The 24166-nt window shown below is 36.3% G+C and overlaps 1 protein-coding gene across 2 annotated transcripts in view; it reads left to right on the top strand.

Moving 5' to 3' along the window:
* Window positions 1-14692, top strand: part of GOPC (golgi associated PDZ and coiled-coil motif containing) — a 40401-nt gene extending 25709 nt beyond the window's left edge. For both annotated transcript variants that reach the window (XM_055433872.2, XM_055433873.2), the window contains 6 exons: window positions 669-844; window positions 2151-2316; window positions 4635-4730; window positions 5954-6118; window positions 8618-8798; window positions 11613-14692. In XM_055433872.2, the coding sequence (XP_055289847.1) occupies window positions 669-844; window positions 2151-2316; window positions 4635-4730; window positions 5954-6118; window positions 8618-8798; window positions 11613-11743 (915 nt within the window). In that variant the 3' untranslated portion in view covers window positions 11744-14692. The remainder of the gene's footprint in view (window positions 1-668; window positions 845-2150; window positions 2317-4634; window positions 4731-5953; window positions 6119-8617; window positions 8799-11612) is intronic.
* Window positions 14693-24166: the final 9474 nt, after the last annotated feature.

The raw sequence follows: 24166 nt of genomic DNA on the forward strand, positions 1-24166 counted from the left end.
AAGCTCCCCATCCGTCGCTCTCATTCTCCCCCTCCCTCTTGGCAACCACAAGTCTGTTCTCTATATAGACATGTTTTAATGTGTAAATATTTTTAATGCAGTTATTACCAACATTTCTCCATTACTGTAAAATGTTTTTAAAAAATTAGAGTATCTGTTCTAATTTAAGCATTGTAAGTTTCTTACAATCCTGTAAGATAAATTGGCTATAAAATGTTTCTCTTTGTAACCGAATTTATAGTTTATAGAATTGCTGCATTAAAGTTAATGAAATGTTCGGGCACAGTTACCAGAGTGATTATTTTAGTCTAGTTTTAGAGTCATTTTAGAAAGTAGAGAGTAGATTCAATTATCCATTGAAGCCGTTACTATTAGTATGTGATAACATGTGCTTAGAGAAGGCTACTAATCTTAGTATCCTCAGGATCAGGGTGCCTCAAGCTATGTTATCTTACCTAGAAGTGGTTCTAACACCTCTGGTACTAGTTTTGAAAGAAACTGGATCCAAATCATTGTGCTCCATTTTATAGAAATAAAGTGGTAATTTTTATCATATGCTTTCATCGTTGGTATCATAGATTGTATGCTTTTGTGTCTTTTAAGGAGCATGGTCTATTGCTAAAACATCTTGAAAGTATTTTCATTGCATTTTTAAAAAATTGCAACAGGAGAGAGAGCTCGAAGCAAACAAAAAAGAGAAAATGAAGGAAGCTCAACTTGAAGCTGAAGTGAAGTTATTGAGAAAAGAGAATGAAGCCCTTCGCAGACATATAGCTGTTCTCCAGGCTGAAGTTTATGGGGCAAGACTGGCTGCTAAGTACTTGGATAAAGAGCTGGCAGGAAGGTGTGTGGAAAAGGGGTACCATTGTACCCATTTGCTCTTAGGTGACCAAGTGCATAGTTAAAGAGGTGGACTCTTATCTCTTTTGGTAAACAATTTATTAATCTTTATATAAGAGTGATTTTATGGCTGATTGTAGCTTACTGTTGTTAACTTCGTAGCATTACATATTACAGATTTAATTAGCCATACTAAGCAAGTGTTTCTGGTTGACATACACACTACTAGTAAATTACTGTGAAATGCTAACAACTCTTAGAGCTATACTTGTCACCATTTCCTGTCTTCACACCATAACAGATGATGTTCCCGTGTACAGCAGGACTTTCATAGGAATTCTTTCTGTGACCATCGAAACCCAGTCTTTCTTGTCCCTCAAAAACATTGGAATGACACTGATTTTACCATAATATAGAGTTCTGCTTTCATTAACTTTTATGGTAAATTATTCACAAACTCTGGTGATTCACTATTACTAAATAATTTTCTGCTTGTTTGTATTAAGAACTGATGAGCAAATAAAAATAATTTACATTATCTCAAAGTACACATTTCTAATAATTTTACCACATTTAAAAAAAGTAATCATTTTGTGAAAAGAAACTGTCATTGGAAAAAATGTTTTGTACAGTTAGCCTCATCTGAAGACTAGTATGATTGCATGTAAGACATGAAACATGTTGACATTAGTCTCCTAAATTGTTTCTAAGATGTATATGAATTAGATATGTGACTAAAGAAGGTCATAGTCATTCTTTTTTTTAAACTAGTTTTCCCTTGAAGATGCCTTTCAGAATTTTCATGTCTTTATAAATCTGAGGAAATTCCTGAGTATTAGTTTCATTACTAAATCAGGAAATTCCTGAGTATTAGTTTCATTACTAAATTAAATTTATGTGAAAGCTACTTGTGTTCAGTAATTCTTCTGAATTCTTTATATATATTTATATATATGTGTGTGTATAAATATTATATGTATGTATCTATATTTATATATGTGTGTGCCTTTTTATATATATATATATGAGGAGCCTGGTAGGCTGCAGTCCGTGGGGTCGCTAAGGGTCGGACACGACTGAGCGACTTCACTTTCACTTTTCACTTTCACACATTGGAGAAGGAAATGGCAACCCGCTCCAGTGTTCTTGCCTGGAGAACCCCAGGGACAGGGGAGCCTGGTGGGCTTCCGTCTATGGGGTCACAAAGAGTCGGACACGACTGAAGTGACTTAGCAGCAGCAGCAGCATGTGTGTGTATATTTATATGTAAAATGAAAAACTAACTGAATTAATTCTTTTCCCAAATGAAGAGTCCAACAAATACAGCTACTTGGACGAGATATGAAGGGACCTGCTCATGATAAGCTTTGGAACCAGTTGGAAGCTGAAATACATTTGCATCGTCACAAAACTGTTATCAGAGCCTGTAGAGGACGCAATGACCTGAAGCGACCGATGCATGCTCCACCAGGCCATGTATGTTTGCTTTGCTGCTATTTCTCACTCAGTTTTGTCCTTTCTTTAATCACAAGTCCTTTGCATTTTTAAGAATTCTAGTAGAATTAAAAACCTTTATTTAAAAGTGAAAGTGGGATTAAACTTATTTTAAAGTAGATACATATTTAAGGTTTCAGCAGCCCATATAGCTCCTACACTTAATACCCCAAAAATGGTATTTCTGAAGACACTGAACTATTGATAGCAGATGCATGTTTATTCAGCTCATATTTCAGAATTTTCCTGGATCTCAGTTAGGCATGTTTACAGAAGTTCTAAGCTTAGCAGAGTGTGTGTGATCCTATTGATATATTGGCAAATATTTGGGGGTAGTTCTATATAAGGGGACTCTTGGTAACTAGCTTTATATATTGTTTCCAATCTAACATTTATACCTGTTTGGTTTTGGATTAAGATGGAATTTGAGATCTGTGTCCGGTTGTCTGCTTCTGTAGCCACCACTGTACAGGAACTTTTCTTTCTCCCTACATAAAAGTTTATTAAATTTCACCACAACAGCAGCCTAACAGTACAAGCCTTAATATAATAAAATCATATCTAACTCCTGTCCAGTGGATCACATATTTTAGTATCAGGTAAAGCCTGGCCTCGAATAGTAAAATTATTTGTTGCCTTTGAAAAGATTATTGTAAGAAGAATTGATATGTATAAAGGCATTTGAATCTTAACCTGATGGTCAGGGGATTTTCAAATAAAATAGTGGACTTAATAAGATTTAGCATTTTTTGACAGTTGCTTTGGGTAGTGAGGAGGATATTTTGGAAGAGGGCCTAATTGAAATCAGAGAAATACATTTAGAAAGATAATAAGGAGAAAGGGATCAGAGGAAGAACAGGTTGGAAAGAATTAGAATCAAAAGGAGTTAGTGAGTAACTGCTTTTGGTTAAGTAGGTGAGTAAGAAGGAAACTCTGGGTTTTGGTTTGGGCAGTCGAGTGAGTTGATGGCTTGAATTGATAAACCAAATAAAGGGAACGGAAGGTTTTGGTAGAAAGATGATATCAGTTCTAGGCATGTAGTGTTTGAGGTGCCAGTGGGACAGCCAGGTTATATCCAATTATATATATGACTCTAGAATTTCAGAGAGAACTCTTGAGTTGAAGATTACTAGGTAAATCGTCTTTTGAAACCATGGGATTGATTAAGTCATCCAGGAAAAGTATATAGAAAGTAAAAAGATGGAAGGAAACCATTAAGAAATGGGGGAGGGAAATGAAGCACCAAAGACAGAAGCCTGAGACAGAGCTGTCAGATACGGGCCTTCTAGAAAAGTAGTGTAATGGTTCAGTTCCATCCAGTCGCTCAGTCCTGTCTGACTCTCCGCGACCCCATGAACCGCAGCACGCCAGGCCTCCCTGTCCATCACCAGCTCCCAGAGTCCACCCAAACCCATGTCATGTAATGTACAACAAAGTGTAATGGACACCAAAGAAAAGGGGTTTCAGGGAGGGGATTGTGAACAGTATCAACTTCTGCAGGGCTCAGAAGGGCAGTGACTAAAAAGTACTCGTTGGAAGCAGCCACATTGGTTACCAGTGACTGCAGAGAAGACAGCTTCAGTGGAGCAGGTGGAGCAGAACCCTAGTTACAGGTCAGACTACTGAATATGGGAGGCAAGGAAGTAACTACAGTGAGGATTAACTTTGTGTAAAAGGTTCAGGAAAGTTGGAAGGTGGCTAGAAGGTAACCAAGATTGTGGATGGTTTAAGGGTTTTTATATGTTTTGTGTTTGTACATGGTCTGTGTTTTATAGCTTGGTGAGACTTGACATTTTTTCTTTTTAGGGAAGGAGCTTGTAGAGAGAGGGAAAAAGTAAAGGTACCAGAGAAAGAATTATTGATGGAGCAAGGTCATTTAGTTAAGAAGTAGATTCCAGAGCTCAAATAAATGAAAAAGTAGTTAATGACCAATTGACATTTTGTTTTTTCAGTTCTATAAATCAGTTGAAATGGATATAGATCTTAAAGCTATTTTCCAGTGAAGATAAAGTTACCTCCTTTTATTTCTTAAAGATATTGTTTTTCAGTTCATGGCAGTAGTTTCTTTTGTAATGTCATGTATAAGTATTAAAGAAATTAACAAGAGGGTGAGAAAATCATGTACATTCACTGTATTACTACAACTATTATTTTTGCTTTCCCATGTTATCTGTTACTTTCTTAACATTATGCTGTGTATCCATTACAGGAAAACAATAAACATTTCTAAAAGCAAGTTACTCTGTATGGTATATAGTTTAAGTACTACTAATTTTTCTTCTTTTTTTTTCTCCAACAAGGATCAAGACTCTTTAAAGAAAAGCCAAGGTGTTGGTCCAATTAGAAAAGTTCTCCTCCTTAAGGAAGATCATGAAGGCCTTGGCATTTCAATTACAGTAAGAAGTAGTGCTTCCAGTCTCCTTTTCTCTACACTTCTCTAGTATAATCACACTCCTTTGTTGAACATCACTTTATTTTCTAAATAACTAAACTTATCCCCATGGGTAGTAACACTTTTGTGTAAACTTTTTTTTTCTGGTATGTAAATCTTCCTGATAACTGTTCATTATTTCTTTAAAGTATTTTTTCAGTAATCATTGTTTATCATTTTCATTATGACTCATATCATAGCTCTGCACCACATCTTGTGATGCCTGTAGGAGCCTTTGGGATTGGGTAGGACTGTTTTCTTCTGTGTTAAATAACCCCAGATTGTATTGTTCTTCTCTCTAAGAGTGTTTGCTGTCTTTCTCTTGTCTCATTTCTTGGCTGTCAGATTTCACGGGCTCTTGGGTCCAAGTATTCCTCTTTTTTAATATTAATTCCTTTACAAACAGTTGTCTTGGACAACCTTCATGGGAGCAATCTATTTTAAAATACGTATAACTAGAGCATTTTGCTGTTTAGTGCTTTGTTCCAAATCAATAAGTAAGCTGGCTTTTTATACTTAGGCATTGCAGAACTTTATTTACTTTCTGGTGTTGTTTACTGTAGAAATGTTTCTCATAACAAAAAGTTTATCTAATATTTATTGAATATACCTACCTTTTTGAGTATACTTCCCTCAAAGAGCATAAGTTTAGTAAGAGAAATAAGACGCACACATAATTATGATTACAGCTAGAAAGTGAAAGGTACCAAATGCAGTATTTCATTAATTTTGCATTGCATTCACATTTTCACATCTGTGAAATTCAGATTCTTCTTACAGTTATTTTTGTGGAACATAAAGTAATGGGTTTTTTTCTTATGGTTCATTGGGACTTAGGTTTGATAAAATCTGATAATACTATGGACTAGGACTACTAATACATAAAATATTTATGTTTAAGAGAGTTAAGCCAATTGTTCTTTCGGTTTTTCAGGGTTCGTTTTTTTTTAATTCTTTAATGCATTTTAAAAAGCACATATGTGTTATTAATCATTTTACTTAGAGGTAACTCTTTGATATTCATGATAGTTTGATTTACCGTTACCTAAGTAGCAAATAGTATATCACTCAGCATTTATAGAGACAGTATAGGTGCTTATTGAAATGTTTTTAGAAAAATATTTTATCAGAATAGTGTGTGACTTCACAAAGTTAAACTAGTTTGCTGCTTTTTTTCTTTTTGACTAGGGTGGAAAGGAACATGGTGTTCCAATCCTCATTTCTGAGATCCACCCAGGGCAACCTGCTGATAGGTGTGGAGGGCTGCATGTTGGAGACGCTATTTTGGCTGTTAATGGAGTTAACCTACGGGACACAAAGCATAAAGAAGCTGTAACCATTCTTTCCCAGCAGGTAAGTTCCCTTTATATAATTAAAATAGGATCTCTCAGTTGTTCCTTTTTGAGTCTATTGAATAGATGATGAGAAACCTCCCGAGGAGTTTTCTCAGGTAGTAAAGTGTTTATCTGTAGATACTAGTTTCCTTTGACTTGACCCTTTTATAGAAGACATTCAGCCAGATTTACTGAAAAAGATTTTGTTTGCTCTTCTTCACAGCTGTATAGCTTTGAGCAAATTACTTAAGTCCTTAGTGCTGCAATGTCCTCATCTGAGAGCTGGAAGGATTAAGTATGTTAATACATATGAAGTGTTCAGAACAGGACTTGGTTCTTGGAAAGCACAACATCATTAATGACTAAAACACTATATAGATATGAAATATTATAGAAAAAACAGTGCTAGAAGTGGATTGATTTTATAGTTGTAAATGTTAGAAGTCAAGCATCGTTAGAAATCTTTTAACAAACCCTTTTATTTAAAATGAGTGAAATAAAGTTCTTAGAAATTAGTTTGCTCAAGGTTGCAGAACAAGTAGATTAAAGAACTGAGATTCATATCCAGAAGTCATATTTGTTATCCAGAAAAATTAAGATGTAAAATATGTTTTTCTTTCAGGAATAGGTTTGAGGGAATTAGAGAGGTGTTGGTTAGTACATTGATATGTTCATTGGATGATCAGTATAGTATGCCAGAGCAGACTTGAATTTCAGAGTTGAAAGTGAATTTATAGCTCATTTAGTTCAATTCTACTTGATGCATAAAAAACTACAGTATCACTAAATGAATGTGTGTGTGTTGTGTGTTCAGTCGTGTCTGACTCTTTGCGACCCCAAGGACCCACCAGACTCCTCTGACCATGGAATTTTCCAGGCAAGAATACTGGAGTGGGTTGTCAGTTCCTATGCCAGGGGATCTTCCCGACCCAGGGATCGAACCCATGTCTCTTGCATCTCCTGCATTGGCAGGGGGATTCATTACTATTGTGCCACCTGGGAAATAATTGTATTCAGTATTAAAGGGAGGACTTGTTGGTGATAATGCAGTCCATTTCATTGTTTTAGACTGCCGATTTTTAGAAAGCTCTTCCTCATATTAAACCTAAAATCTGTTTCTTCATGACAGCTACCACAGACCTGATTCTGTCATCTAAAGAACTTTACTGAAGACCACTACAATGTGGGAGACCCAGGTTCGATCCTTGGGTTGGAAAGATCCCCTGGAGAAGGAAATGGCTACCCACTCCAGGATTCTTGCCTGGAGAATTCCACGTACAGTCCATGGAGTCATATAGAGTTGGATATGACTGAGTGACTAATACACTGCATTTACCGACTCCCCAAAGTGTTATTTTTAAAGCATTGTCTGATGAGGGAGATTTAAGAATGCAGCACTACTTACTTTAAGTTGGTGTTTTCTCAGTCCAGCTTGGCTGTCATCCTGCAGTGTAAGAGTGGGATGAATGGCTGCTGAGGTAAAGGGGACATAAACAGGCAGTTCATGAGATACAAAATTTCATGGAGATGCTGAACACACGTTAAAGTTCTGAAGGATAACCTTAAACTGCCGGGAAAGAGGAGCACCAAAGAGACTTAGTGGGTAACAATTGAAAACAAAAAACAAAACGGCATTCTTTCTTTTGAGCAAAGGCAGGCCACAATTTTCAGAGAATTATAAACACTGGTCTTGTGTGTAGTGATTGTAGTCTCTTATTAAGTGACAATTATAGCTCGGAATTTTTTTTAACAAATATAAAATAATCTATAACTTTTTACTTAACATGAAGCTGTTGTTAAAGAATAAAATATAAATATTACACATTTAGTCTGTTATAGGAGAAAGAGCAAGGACTTGGGAGTCAATTTCTGTTTTTCTATTTTACTTGTTCATCTTATTGAGAATTACCAGCCCTCTCCAGGACTCACTCAGGTTTCTCATTCATGTGCAGGGGACTGCAATAGAGCTGTTCTGATAATTGAAGGGTATAATTTTGAACAGTAAACGCAGTAATTGCTGTTATTACTCAACAGAATACCTTGACCAACAGCTATGTCTGGCACTCAGTGACACTTAGGGAAATGCTCAAGACCTATTGAGTAAGAAGCAAGAAATCATTGTGTCGAGGTTTCTTGAGTTAGTCAAAGAAAAGTTTGTGTGGTGTCCTTAGCTGCAACTTTAATATCTGACTGTTAGATAGATGTTCTGAATTGCTACTTTGTAAAGTATAAAATGACAAAATGACTTTTAAACTGAACACTTTGTTCCAAAATTCTGTAAATTGAATGATCATCCTTTTTTGTTTTAGGTCTTTTGGGGAAGATATTTTGATCAGGAGAAAGATCTGTAATACTGAAAGGAAATTACGTGTACCTCTTGAGAGTCTAAAATTTCACTATTTGTTGTCTTGAAAGGAGCTCCATCTGAGGCCCAACTGTTGCTTCTCACCTCAAAGAATTTGGAAATCTTTTAAAGTTACAGTAACTTGGTTTTCTCATGTTCTTTCCCCCATTTTAGAGAGGAGAGATTGAATTTGAAGTAGTTTACGTGGCTCCTGAAGTGGATTCTGACGATGAAAATGTAGAGTATGAAGATGAGAGTGGGCATCGCTACCGTTTGTACCTTGATGAATTAGAGGGAAGTAGTAATCCTGGCGCTAGTTGTAAAGATACAAGTGGGGAGAGCAAAATGTTGCAAGGTAAAAATCCCCGTGAATGTGACAATTAAGTATTTTTACTGTCAATAAACGTAAAAAACATAAAAGACTTAGATGTTCTTTGTAACACTTTTAATGATGGGGAAACCACTATTAACAGATAGCCCTCCCTTGCTAAATTATAGCTTTATTATACACCAGTCATTATGCCAATATTTTACTTACATGTCAGTTCTTCTAGATTCACCTTGGGCAAATATATGATCAGTTACTAAACTACAGCTAATCCTTGAAATATAAATAAAATTCAACTTTTCTAGACAGAAACAAAGGCCAACATGACTTTTAAGAGTAGATACATCTTAACATCTTGCTGTTTTAATGCAAATTCTTCTCTCATAATGCAGTGGTTTTACAGGCTGAATTTGAATAAGTAATTACACTGTTATCTCTTGATTGTTATTAGAATCAGGATATGTAATCTTGAGGATTTTGGGTTTAGTTCCTGTGCTATCATCTATACATATTTTAAAGAACAATTCTAGCACTTTTATATGGAGCAGTGGTGCTTAAATTGTGATCCATAGGTCTGTAGGGGACCCTGAGACCTTTCAGGGAGTTCTGAGATCCAAACTTTTCATACTAATAAATACTAAGGCATTGTTTGTCTTGTATTGATACTTATACTGATGGTACAAAATCAATGGTGGTAATACTATTGGTGCCTTACTATGAGTCAAGTCAAGTAGCACTGCTTTACTAGTGATCACTGTGTTCTTCCTTGTCATCTGCTCAGAATAAGAGAAGGAAATGCCAGTTTCTTAAGAATGTCCTCTATAAAATAGTAAAAGTTATTCATTTTGTTAAATGTTGAGTATGTGACTTTTTAATTATTCTGTGTGATGAAATGGGAAGTATGCATAGCACTGAGTTTATATGCTGAACTAAGATGCTAGTCTTGAGAAAAAGTACGTAAGTGATTAACTTGCTAGCTGAATTAGCCATTCTTTTCATGGATGACAGTTTTTACTTGAAAGAATGACAAATTATGGTTGTTCAGACTGTTTGGCAGCGTTTTCTTTAAAATGAACAAGGTGAATCCATCACTTCAAGAACAACTGACAGTATTTATTGCCAGTGATAAAATGTGAGCTGTCGAGTGGAAATTGGAATTTTGTAAAACACCTATCAACCACCATGAGCTTGACAGCTTCCTGACACTTAAAGAGCTTTACTAATGAGATTGGTGGTGATATTCATGAGTATGATTTTTTTGATATTGTAAAATGAAATGTGTCAGCTTTTGCAATTGTTGCATAACTCAGGGATCTAATACTTTTGAAATGACCAGCGTGTAATATTACTGAATCCTGCATGGGTGAAAGAGCCATTCAAAAGTGCAAGAGAGACAAATGATTTTAATGCATCAGAGTGTGAAAGTTCATTGATATGGTTTTAGATTCTATATTGTAAAATTTGGTATAATATCAAAGAAGAATATTGACAGTTATTTGAAAAGGCTAAGTTACTCTTCCCTTTTCAGAGTTATACATCAACATGAAGTGAACTTTCTTCACATGCTTCTAACTGATTGAGTGAAAGCAGATATGAGAATCTAGTAGGCTTCTGTAAAGCCAGACATTAAAGATACTTGCAAAATTGTAACATTGTGACTTTCTTCTGACTAAGTGTTTTGGATATTAGAATTATTTTCACTAAACAGATATTTATGTTAACATTTATGGAGTTTACTACCGTTTTTAACAAAGTAATTTTTTTTTAGATTTCTCAGTTTTAATCACTAATATGGTAAACATCAGTACATCACTTACTGTTAATAACCCACATGAAAAATAGCTCTTTGCAGTTCTCAGTTCTTAAGAGAGTGAAGGCATCCTGAAATCAAAAAGTTTGAGAACTAGTGGCATAGAGTGTTACAGTAGACTGATGAACTGTTGTCCTTTTGGTCAGCCTGTGTGTTGTAAAGTATCTGTACAAAGACAGCAGTTGCATTGGTCTCCTTGTGCATCTTGAACAAAACCATTGTGTCAGTATGTCAAGACCTTGCACTACTGAGCTGCTTTTCTTTTGATTTTGTTGTCTTTTACCTTTTCTTCTGTTTTTTTTTTTTTTTTGTCAGGATTAGAAGGCTTATCCCTTTTTGCAGCTGAGGCATTTTTAAAGGGTTTCCCTGTCACCTATATAAATTACAAACCATTTAAAATGTGACCCAAATAACCAAACATGTATACTCTTAGGATACATTACTATTAACTGATCACAAATCACAAGAAATGTATCCATTGGTTATCTTTTTAGCATGTATCCATGTTTCATAGCTCACTAAGCAGATTGCATAGTCAGTTTTCATTTATTTGCAAGCCTTATTATCTGTTTTGTAGATTAACCAAAATTAGTTTTAAATTTTATCTGAACATTGTCTTACCAACAGGTTATTTAGTAAATAAACTAGTATGTGCCTCAGTGAGCTGAAGTTAAATAATTTGATAGCAAAATGTGAAAGAAGAATATACAGTTCCGTAGGTATTTGTGTTAAGTAAAACTGATTTAATTTTGCAGTTCTGTGTATCACTTCTGAATTTCATGAATAATTTGGTAGGAAATTTTATATAATTTTTAGATAGGTCCAATAGATAATATTAAAAACATCTGTACAGTGTTTGATATCTGCTATAAGAAAGCATTCCTTTGTCAGAAATTGCTGTCTTGATTAATGTAGACCCCATTATTTGCTTCATACTACTATTATTAGTTACAGTGGACTTTCCTTTGTTATTGCTCAATAGAAGTATGATTTTTTTTAATTAGAAAGTATTTGCTTATTTTCTCTTTCAGGATTTAATAAGAAGGCAGTTACTGATGGACACGAAAATGGAGACCTAGGAGCTTCAAGTGAAACTCCTCTAGAAGACAGTGCTTCTAAATTAGATGATCTACACAGTCTGTATCATAAAAAGTCTTATTAAATTGACTGTATCTTCAGACAAGATTGTTAATCAGACTGTTCTGAATTTGGGGCACTAGGGAAGATGGTGACAAAGACTATACAAGATTTAAGGAGGCTGTTTATTGCCGAAATGAAAGGCGGGTACCTCAGGGCTTCATGTGAACAATTCTAAATGCATAAAACTCCCTGTTTTCTGTGGTATATCATAATTAGCTATTGCATGAAAAGCAGTTTTGATTTTCTTCAAGTTTATAAAGTACCAAAGCATGTGTTTCCCAAAAGGGTAGTATTAGGCTCTTGAGTACCAAATGAAGCACTACTGTTTTATGTGATTCCTTTTCCGTTTAGTAGAAGGACAGTGCTAACTGGAATTTTTTTTTTTTTTTTAAAGAATAGCCTTTGAATATAAGAATAAATGAATTCATGTCATATGTTCCAGAATGTTAAGTGTGATGTTTCAAAGGAGAGAACTTGACTCAGTGAATTGCAGAAATGTAGGCTTGACTTAAATTTGTTTTTTAACTGAAAGAATGGTTTTAGTGTTTTTTTTTTTTAATTTAATGTGCTTCCTGATGTCTAAATCAGTTCTTAATGATCATTTATTATAATGAGTTTGCTTTTCAATGTTATTCATGCAGTACAGAATAGTTTTCTTTAAGCAATCCTGTATCAATCAATGCTGCACTAGAAATAGTTTCAGTTATTGTACTTTTCAGGTTTTTTAAAAGAAATGCAGATGAGTGTGAAATATCTTTTCTCAATTATGTTGATTTGTGTGCGCGGTATTGGAGCATTACGTTATTAATGTTTAGTCACAAATGCTTTTTTTCTGGAATCCACGAAAGACAGTTTTATACATTTTGAGTTGTTCATAATGTTTGTATTGTGATAGTCCTAGCATTTAAAGGTACATTTTTTTTCTGGCAGTAAAAGCTCAAATTTATTACTATGTCAATGAGATACATTTAATTCAAACAGTTTTCTCACAAAGTATTGATAACTAACTGATTTGCCAATAATCTATAAATCTGAGGCACTGGTGGTGGGCAGGATAAAGTGAACACGTTTTGATATGATAATTTTTTGGTTGGCTTTTCAGTGTTAAATTTGACTAAAGTGCTTTTCATATGCAAACTAGGTTTGCTACTTCTCTTATCCCAGGAATAAGCTTGGAGGGCCTGCTGTCTTATGTGCTGTTCCGCAGGCCACTGTACCCTGCAGGGAAAAGTGAAAAACATTGCATTTGAAGAGATGATAGTTTTGCCAATATCATTGTTTTAAAGAATATACATTTACGGGAATATAAATTGGGAGAAGGCTTTTAGAGCATTATCAGTATCTCATTTCTAATATTCAGATGTTATGTGATACAAAACACATTCTCTTGTCTTTCCTAGATGCACTATATATTTGTTCATAGGTAAATCTATAAAATGTATATACTTTATTTGGTGGTTTTGCTATTTATAAATTTTATGTTTCAACTGTTACTCATTTATGGTTTGTTTTGGTAGTTTTGTTCATCTGTATATCACCATGTTAATTTGTAATAGGAAATGCACTTCGTAGTATATGTGGTTACTGATATTAAAATACCTTTTAGCATAATGTTGCCTCTGAGCAAAAACTAGTATCTAATTGTACAACTGAATAAGGAAGCCACGTGTTATTGTTTGCTCCTGACAGGCTAGGACTCTTAAAAGAAAAATGTTTCCTCCTTATGTGTTCCCCATGCATGAAATGAGATCTATAAACTGGATTTTAACCAGTACATTCATTCAGTCAAAAAAAATTTCCATTGTTACTTATCTGAAAGCTTTTTTGTTATGACTTGAAACTATGTTATTCTTATCTTTTTTAAACACCGTTTAGGATGGAATGGCCTTGGCAGTTTTTCAGAGAGTATCTTTTATCTACTAAAACCGAATCCTTAGGAAATATTAACCAAAGCCTTTTGATTTTCAAGAACTAATATGTCTATAAAGAGTTTTTTTTTTTTAAGAGCCTTGAGTTGGCATTTCTTTGAGGACGCTATGTAATGTAAAGGATTATATGAGATGGTTATGATAGAAACTCCCTTCTTGGACTGATAAGCGAAATGAAAAATGTTCCAGTTAGTTTAAAATTGCAGAGGCCAGTTCCCATTTCATTCCTGCTTCACTTTGGTTTGCAGCCTATGTGAGAGCACTGGGATTACTGGGATTACTATGAGATTTCCATCTGGTGTTTAGAAAGTACTTGGTTAAAAGTTCCTTTTAGAATATATGGTCTTTGGAAGATGAACTGAGAATTACAGACTCTTTCCAAAGGTCTAAATGAGAAGCAGTTTTTATGTTTTCACATTTGTAGGAAAGAAACTTATTTCTAGGACAAAACCAGATAAGGAGAGAACTGTTGCAAAGCCATTACAACTAAAAAGGAAAAAAAAAAGTATAAAGATGCACACATAAACAGAATAGCTGAGAAAAAAAATTCCAAGAGTATGAGGGTTGTATGTATGTGTGTATATATTTACATTTAACTTCTACAGTTCTAAGTGTCTGTGACTTTGATGGCAAACAGCGTTTGGGTTATGAGACTTAAAATAGGTTGAAAAGAGATGAAAATTTTGAGATCCTTGGTAATATAAACAAATGGTTTTGGCTGACTTAACAGTTGTCAAAAGTTAGCTCAGCGTTTCTTTGGTGCTGGTTTTCACACACACACCCCACCCGTAGACTTTGTTTTCATGTTTAGAAACAAAACATGTGTAAGTTGCATGTTTTTGATGTCCTTATTATGTAATGCGCTATCCTAGCTACCCAGTTTCCGTGTAGGGTTGGCCTCAAATCTATAGGATTTTTGACAAATGTATCATATCTAGTTGTGTTGAGTTTTAGTATTTTTTTATTAGCCTGTAAATAAAGATGGCATCTCTCCTATATTAAAATGGTATTAATCTCATTTAAAAATAAACATTTTACAAGTCTTTCATGTTAAAGCTTTTCTTTATTTCCAGTAGCTTCGGTCATTTGTATCAGTGAGTTGTGAAGTCCATGGTTGAGACTTCCACGCTCCCAGTACAGGGGGCTCAGTTAGATCCCTGACCAGGGTCCCTCATGCCGCACAGTGCAGCAAAAAGAAAAAATTGATAACCAGTGTTGTCCTTAAGGATAACACTGATAAAAATTAGACAATGAGGGATTTCCCTTGCGGTCCAGTTGTTAAGACTCCACACTTCACGTGCAGGGTATAAGGGTTCAATCCCTGCTCGGGGACCTAAGATCCCACATGCCATTCAGTGTGACCAAAAAAAAAATAATAATAATAATAAAATTGTTTCTTATTAGATATTGTGTAAGAGGATGTTCATCCATTTTGTCATCTAAGCATATATAATTTAGAAGTTCTCAAATTGTGTCTAATAATTTTTAGACATATCTATAAACTTTGTTCAGTTTGCTCCTCACAAGGTTTACATGTGGTCGTTTATAGTCAACCTAAGAACTAGGTGTAAAATATGTAGGAATGCTATTTCTTTGTCAAGGGTATTTGAGGTCAGTCAGGAGGAAAAACTCAAAAATGGTATCTTATTCTTAAGTATTAATTAATGTAAATCATATTTCAGAAATTTACTTGCATGATGAACATTTGGGGCTTCCCTGGTGGCTCAGACAGTAAAGAATCTGCCTGTAATGCAGGAGGCACGGCTTCGATTCCTGTGTTGGAAATATCCCTAGAGAAGGGAATGGCTACCCACTCCAGTATTCTTGCCTGGAGAATTCCATGGACAGAGGAGCCTGGAGGGCTATAGTCCATGGGGTCTTAAAGAGTTGGACATGCCTGAGCAACTAACACTTTGACTTTTTGAACGTATAAACATATTTATTTATTTTTTTGACATTGAGTAATTTTGATTCAGTCCTAATACTGTATGCTATGTGTCAGTTCCCAATTCACCAGTTTGGAAAAGTCTTTTCCCCAAAATTCATCTACATAGGATATTGTTCAGTTTATGAAATAAAAAAGAGTGTTTTCATTATTAATTAGTTTTCTAGATTAGGGGATTTTATAATGAACTTTTTTTTTTTTAAGCTGAGAAGTATTAATGCAAATTATTACGTGCTGTTGGTGCTAAATATTTGTCTGATAGGTCTTTTTCAGGTGTATTTTGAGAGCTACAGTCATGGTTATAGCAGCCAGAAGAATGCACCTCTCAGCTCTCCAGCAGGAGGGAACATAAGGGACTAAAGGCCCTGCAGGCGCTGCACTTGGTCATCCCCACATTAACGCACATGGTCTCTGCCTCTTGCCAGCCGGAGACTGAGCCTGGCAGGGAGATGACTCCTTCACTCTGGTTTTAAGACTACCTGACAGTCTTGCCAGACTCCCTTAAGATTGTGTTACAGTCTCTAAGCCACTTTCTCTCAACCTTCCTTCTTTTAATTACCTGCATCAGGGCCTGGTTGCCTCTCACCAACCCCAGCACCACCACTGTTTTTCCTCACCAGTGTTGCCCCTGGTAAATCTGTTCCATAGCTGATCCCTTCTTGGTCTAGGTGTCTGCTTCCTGGAAGATCCAGACTAACACAAGTAGCCCAGGAGTGAGATCCAAGAAAACCGATTAATATGGAGAATAGGAGCTGATTCATCTCTGTTCCAAAGAATGAAGAGGATGACAACCTGGCTGGTAAGTGGCGTCCATATAGGCCCAGGCACAAGGTTATGGTCAGTTATTAAATATGTCACAGATGGTGTGCGGAAGAGTTGTCAAAGCAGGCCTGAATCTGTTACCCTTGGAAAGGCCTGCTTGCAAGATTCACATATGTCCAGCAGTTTCGATTTCATAGGTGTTCCCCCATTCTCTTAATTGATAAGGGTGGTTTACTCTGCCTGAAGTGTTTGTACAGACAATAGGATTTATGTCAAACGCCTGCTTTCCGTCTGGGAATCATGCATTTTGGTACATGTTAGGCAAAGAGTGCCTGCTTAACTGGGCACAATAAAAACCCTGGACTCCTCTGCCCAGGCTCAGGCCAATTTCCTTGGTGGATGCTATTTTATACATATTATACATCTTTGCTGGAGGAATTAAGTTCATGTGTGACTCCATGGCTTCCTCTATACTTTGTTCATGTACCTTTTCCCTTTGCTGATTTTGCTTGGTGTTCTTTTTCTGTAATAAATCATAGTTGTGAACACAGGTCTGCACTTAGTCCTGTGGGTCCTTCTAGCAAGTTGTTTAACCTGAGGATGTTCTTAGATACCCCAGACACAGGTGGTTACTTAGGCAAATATCCCCATGGAGAAGAATTCTGTAGAAGTTCAGTGAGGCAGGCATTTGATAAGTATGGAAAGAGCAGTGTCTACGAGAACAGCAGAATTGGCTGGTTACTGCTAAGTTGTATTGATGACCTACAGAAGGATATTGAGAGACCCCAGGCTGTTATCAAGCTGGTAATACTGAAGTGACTGCCGAAGGACCCCTGGGGAGCTCAGTTTAATTCGGTCTCTCAGTCATGTCCGATTCTTTGCGACCCCATGGACTACAGCACGCAAGGCTTCCCTGTCCATCACCAATTCCCAGAGTTTACTCAAACTCATGTCCATTGAGTCGGTGATGCCATCCAACCATCTCATCCTCTGTCGTCCCCTTCTTCTCCCACCTTCAATCTTTCCCAGGTCAGGGTCTTTTCCAGTGAGTCAGCTCTTTGCATCAGGTGGCCAAAGTCAGCTACAACATCAGTCCTTCCAATGAATATTCAGGACTGATTCCCTTTAGGATGAACTGGTTGGCTCTCCTTGCAGTCCAAGGGACTCTCAAGAGTCTTTTCCAACCACACAGTTCAAAAGCATCAATTCTTTGGTGCTCAGGTTTCTTTATAGTCCAACTGTCAAATTCATACATGACTACTGGAAAAACCATAGCTTTGACTACACAGACCTTTGTTGGCAAAATAATGTCTCTGCTTTTTAATAAGCTGTCTAAGTTGGCCATAACTTTTCTTGCAAGGAACAAGCGTCTTTTAATTTCATGGCTGCAGTCACCATCTGCAGTGATTTTGGAACCTAAGAAAAGTCTGTCACTGTTTCCACTATTTCCCCATCTATTTACCATGAAGTGATGGGAAGTTTTAAGCCAGCTTTTTCACTCTCCTCTTTCACTTTCATCAAGAGACTCTACTTCCTCTTCACTTTCTGCCATAAGGGTAGAGTCATCTGCATATCTGAGGTTATTGATATTTCTCCCAGCAATCTTGATTCCAGCTTGTGCTTCATCCAGTCCAGCATTTCTCATGATGTACTCTGCAATAAGCAGGGTGATAATATACAGCCTTACAGACTCCTTTTCTGATTTGGAACCAGTCTGTTGTTCCATGTCCAATTCTAACTGTTGCTTCTTGACCTGCATACAGATTTCTTAAGAGGCAGGTCAGGTGGTCTGGTATACCCATCACTTGAAGAATTTTCCACAGTTTGTTGTGATCCATACCGTCAAAGGCTTTGGCATAGTCAAAAAGCAGAAGTAGATGTTTTTCTGGAACTCTCTTGCTTTTTCAATGATCCATCCAATGTTGGCAATTTGATCTCTGGTTCCTCTGCCTTTTCTAAATCCACCTTGAACATCTGAAAGTTCACAGTTCATGTACTGTTGAAGCCTGGCTTGTAAAATTTTGAGCATTTCTTTGCTTGCATGTGAGATGAGTGCAATTGTGCAGTAATTTGAACATTCTTTGGCATTGCCCTTCTTTGGGATTAGAATGAAAACTGACCTTTTTCCTGTCCTGTGGCCACTGCTGAGTTTTTCAGATTTGCTGGCATGTTGAGTGCAGCACTTTGACAGCATCATTTTTCAGGATTTGAAATAGCTCAACTGGAATTCCATTACCTCCACTAACTTTGTTCGTAGTGATGCTTCCTAAGGTCCACTTGACTTTGCATTCCAGGATGTCTGGCTCTAGGTGAGTGACCACACAATGATGATTATCTGGGTCATGAAGATCTTTTTTGTACAGTTTTTCTGTGTATTTTTGCCACTTCTTCTTAATATCTTCTGCTTCTGTCAGGTCCATACCATTTCTTTCCTTTATCGAGCCCATCTTTGCATGAAATATTCCCTTGGTATCTCGATTTTCTTGAAGAGATCTTTAGTCTTTCCCATTCTATTGTTCTCCTCTATTTCTTTGCACTGATCGCTGAGGAAGGCTTTCTTATGCCTCCTTGCTATTCTTTGGAACTCTGCATTTAAATGGGTATATCTTTCCTTTTCTCCATCGCCTTTCACTTCTTTTCATAACTGTTTGTAAGGCCTCCTCAGACAACCATTTTAACTTTTTTGCATTTCTTTTTCTTGGGGATGGTCTTGATCCCTGCCTCCTGTAAAATGTCACGAACCTTCCTCCATCGTTCTTCAGGCATTCTGTCCATCAGATCTAATCCCTTGACTCTGTGTCACTTCCACTGTGTAGTCATAAGGGATTTGATTTAGGTCATACCTGAGTGGTCTAGTGGTTTTTCCTACTTGCTTCAATTTAAGTCTGAATTTGGCAATAAGCAGTTCATGATCTGAGCCACAGTCGGCTCCTGGTCTTGTTTTTGCTGACTGTATAGAGCTTCTCTCTCTTTGGCTGCAAAGAATATAATCAGTCTGATTTCGGTGTTGACCATCTGGTGATGTCCATGTGTAGAGTTTTCTCTTGTGTTGTTGGAAGAGTGTGCTATGGCCAGTGGGTCCTCTTGGCAAAAACTCTGTTAGCCTTTGCCCTGCTTCATTTTGTACTGCAATGCCAAATTTTCCCATTACTCCAGGTATTTCTTGACTTCCCACTTTTGCATTCCAGTCCCCTATAAGGAAGAGGACATGTTTTTTGTGTGTTAGTTCTAGGTCTTGTAGGTCTTCATAGAACCGTTCAACTTCAGCTCCTTCAGCATTACTGGTTGGGGCATGGACTTGGATTACTGTGATATTGAATGGTTTGTCTTCAAAATGAACAGAGATCATTCTCACAAGGGGTCGATCAAAAGGAGCTCTCAAGGGGAGCTCACAAGGAGGCCTTTTCTCCTGCAATGGAAGGGTTGAAACAGCCGAGATTCAGGTCAAACATCTAATTGTTATAGTCACAGAGCTTCAGGGACTTGAATGTTCAGCCAAATTCTATTTTGTGAAAATTCAGGGTGCTGGTAGGGAAAACCTAGGACCTTGAAACATGCCATGGGGACATCTGGATGGATGCCCCTGTGGATGCTGGCTCTGCAATCCCTACTGCATCCTGTAGTCTTGTGAAAGTAGCCCACCCTTCCTACTAAGTCACCTCAGCTTATGCTAGAAGATGCTGCAGAGGCTGCTACCCATCCTTCCTCCTCTTCCCACCCTCCTCCCCTCCCCCACCCCTCAGAGAGTAACTGCCCATCTCCTTTCTTTGCTGCCAGGTCTATAACTAGGGTTAATTCCTGGCTGCAAATGTGCTGGGCTTGGTAAGGGGGAACAAAGACTAGATATCAAAAATGTAAGAATTAGCTAGCATATCCTGGCAGAAAGCAAGAGAGTGCTACTGGGATTAGATTTTGAAAGTGCTTGATCAAGGACTAAAACTGTCCATTAAGAGAAAGAATTCAAATTAGAAAAACGCAACGAAAAGTTGTTTATAAGGAACACACGTAAGGATACGGAAAGTTTGAAAGTGAAAAGATGAACTGGGTATATAGTCTCGAAAGGCAAGCTGAGATAGTTATATTCATCTTAGAGAGAATAGACTTAAAGGAACAAAAGCAGTATCAGGCATGGAGAAACGATCTATATTCTTATTGTTTTGTTAAAGTATAGTTGGTTTACAATATTGTTTTAGTTTCAGGTGTACAACAAAGTGATTCAGTTATATATGTTTTTTCTTCAGGTAATTTTCTATTATAAGTTACTACAAGATATTGAGTATAGTTCCCTCTGCTATACAGTAAATCCTTATTATCTATTTTATATATAGTAATTTGTATTTGTTAATTCCATACTCTTAATTTATCCCTCCCCTTCCCTTTCCTCTTTGGTAATAACCGTAAGTTTGTTTTTTATGTCCTTGAGTCTGTTTCTGTTTTGTGTTTAGATTCGTTTGCGTTGTTTTTTAGATTTCACATTTAAGTGATATAATATTTGTCTTTGACTTAGCTCCCTTAGTGTGATATTCTCTAGTTTGATTCGTGTTGCTGCAAATAGCAATATTTCATTCTTTTTATGGTGAAATAGTATTCCATTTTATACATATACCACATCTTAAACCATTCAGTTGTTGATGGGCACTTGGGTTGTTACCATGTCTTGGCTGTTATAAATAGTGCTGCTGTGAATATTGGGGTGCGTGTATCTTTTCAAATTAGTTTTCATAGTTTCTGGGTATATGCCCAGGAGTGGGGTTGCTGGATCATACGGTAGCTCTATTTTTAGTTGTTTAAGAAACCTTCATACAGTTTTGCATAGTGGCTATACCAATTTACATTTCTACCAACAATGTAGGAGGGTTTCCTTTTCTCCACATTCCATCCAGTATTTATTATTTGATACTTTTTGATGATGGCCATTCTGACTGGTGTGAAAGTGAAACCACATTATGGTTTTAATTTGCATATCTCTAACAATTAGCAAGGTTTAGCATCTTTTTATGTGCCTTTTGGCCATGCGTATGTCTTTGGAGAACTGTCTATATATCTTTTTTGGAGAAATGTCTATTTAACGTTTTTGTGCATTTTCAATTGGGTTTGATTTTTTTGATATTGAGTTACTGTTTGTATCTATTTTGGATTCTACTGTCAGTTGAATTGTTTGCAGATATTTGTTCCTATCCTGTATGTTGTCCTTTGTTAATGATTTCCTTTGCTATGCAAAAGCCTTTAATTTGTTAATTTTTGCTTTTATTTCTTTTGCCTTGGGAAACTGATCTAAGAAAATACTGCTACAATTTATGTCTGAGAATGTTTTGTTATCTCCTCGGAGTTTTATGATGTCATGGCAAACCATTTTGAGTTTATTTTTGCATGCGGTGTGAGGAAGTGTTCTAATTTCATTGATTTACATATGGCTGTCCAACTTTTCCAACAACCACTTGTTGAAGAGACTGTCTTTTACTCATTGTATTTTCTTGTTTCCTTTGTTGTAGATTAATTGACCATAGGCGTGTGAGTTTATTTCTGGGCTCTTCTTTTCCATTGATCTATGTCTGTTTTTGTACCAGTACCATGCTGTTCTGATTCCTGTAGCTTTGTATTACTGTCTGAAATCTGGAAAGATTATACCTCCACCTTTGTTCTTTTTCCACACAATCGTTTTGACGCTTTGGGGTCATTTGTGGTTCCATATAAATTTTACTATTATTTATCCTAGTTCTGTGAGAAATGTCATGGGTGTTTTGATAGGGGTTGGATTAAATTTGTATAGTATAGCTGTTTTAACAATATTAATTCTTCCAATCCAAGAGCGTGGGATATCCCCCTATTTCTTTGGATCATCTTAAGTTTCCTTTATTACTGTTCTGTAGTTTTCTGCTTTTAGGTCTTTTACCTCCTTGGTTAAGTTTATTCCTCTTTTTTGTATCCTTCACATTGCAATGTTAAAGTAATTCTGATCTGTATATACCAATTTAAAATAACCTCAAATTTTATAAAGTAAAAATAGAACAATAAAAAATTATAAAAATCCATCCCAATAGTGGAAATTGCAACAAAACTTTAAAAGACATCAGGGGAGAAGGAAAATTTAAACAGCAAAAGTAACAAGATTGTTTTAAAGTTCAAGAGGGTATTTGGTTCTAAAAGAAAGACCTCTGGCCTTTAAGTAGGATGATAGATGAATAGACTGTAATAAGGAAAATTAGATACACAATGTGAGAAACAGACAACTAAAACTTAGATTCTGTGTGTTGGAAAGGTAAAATCTGAAGTTTGATAAAATGCCAGCAGAGGGCAGAAGATTCCAAATGGGATATTCTACTTTGACCTATTGTTAGAGCTGGAAGGATTATCAAATAAAATACTCTCTTTTATGAGAATGAACATACTGAGCACTAGGAAAGATATTACTTTCCAGAGTCATACAGATAGTATAAATGTCAAAAGCAGGACTCAAATCCCTGTCTTGATTCATCTTTAATAGGCCATAAAAGGAAATACAGATGAAATTACCAATTTTTCAGTCTTGCTCTCCCGACAGTTATTTTTATTTTTCTTAAATGGTGCAGGGATTAATGAAACCTATGATTGATTCTACATTGATTTTTAAAAACGGTGGTTGGAAAAAAAATGATTGAGCTGGATTTGAGTTTCAATAGAAATACTTTTTTTGTATTTGAATGGCTGTTGAATGCAGGAACCCCCTAAAGTTATAAGTAGATTTCTAAATCCTTAAGACTGTAGCATTCTCCCTCCCCTGACACACAATCTCTGAGTGTGCTCATGGTCCCCATATTCTTCAGTAAGTACTGTTTGTGACATTCAAGGAAGGAGTCATTGTCACTAGGTGCCTTTCTGTTGTCATCCTCACCATAGTTAAGGGGATTTTTACCTTTGCCTACAGCTGTAAAAAAGTAGATTATCAGCTTCTGAAAACAGAAAACAAATAGAACAACAACGAAAAAAAAAAACCCTGATTTTTCAGGGGCAAAAGACAATGTGCTGGCCATACTAACCACGAAAAAGAGAGTACTAAAGGCAAATGTACAATATAAGAAATAAAGGAGAACTAGCCATAAAAACAGAGGGAACTAAAAGGATAATGAAAGACTGTTTGTTCAATTCCATATGAATAAATTTGGCAGCTTTTCTAAAAGAATATAACTTACCAAAACTGAAGTTTTAAAATCTAAACAGATATCCATAGGAGAAGGAATAGAAAAAAATCATCAGATTGCTACCAACCCCAACAGATTACCCCAATATATGGTTTCACAGGGCAATACTACTAAACCTTTAAAGGGCAGATACTTCTAATGCCTAGCAAGAGAAGAACCTAGAAAGGAAGACTTTTAAATTCTTTTTGTCTAGCTAAAATAAAACAGGAGAAAGATGAACACAAAGAAAAATGAAAGGGCGATTTTGAAAAAAGTATTAATGCAAAAATTCTAAGTAAAATATTATCACTGTGATTTCAGCAGCACTTTGATAGACTCATACACCATGACCACATGTGTTAGGGCATCAAATAAATCATTTGGCTGAGTCTAGACAGGGATCCTAGGGAAGAAAATCATTTGCTTCTAATTCCATAGATGCCGAAAAGATATTGGTCAAAATTCAACACCCATTCTTGGTGTGGGGGAAAATGGAACATAGCATAATAACATACAGCCCAACATAATCTATGCCCCAAGGCCAGCATCATGCTTAATAGGGAGATATTTCTTCTCGTTACTGTTATTATTTTAGTCGCTAAGTCATGTCCAACTCTTGTGACCCCATGGACTATAGCCCTCCAGGCTCCTCT

This window comes from Moschus berezovskii, chromosome 10 (genome assembly GCF_049115385.1).
Source record: "Moschus berezovskii isolate FMDL1 chromosome 10, NW_MosBer_1.0, whole genome shotgun sequence".
Classification (NCBI taxonomy): Eukaryota; Metazoa; Chordata; class Mammalia; order Artiodactyla; family Moschidae; genus Moschus; species Moschus berezovskii.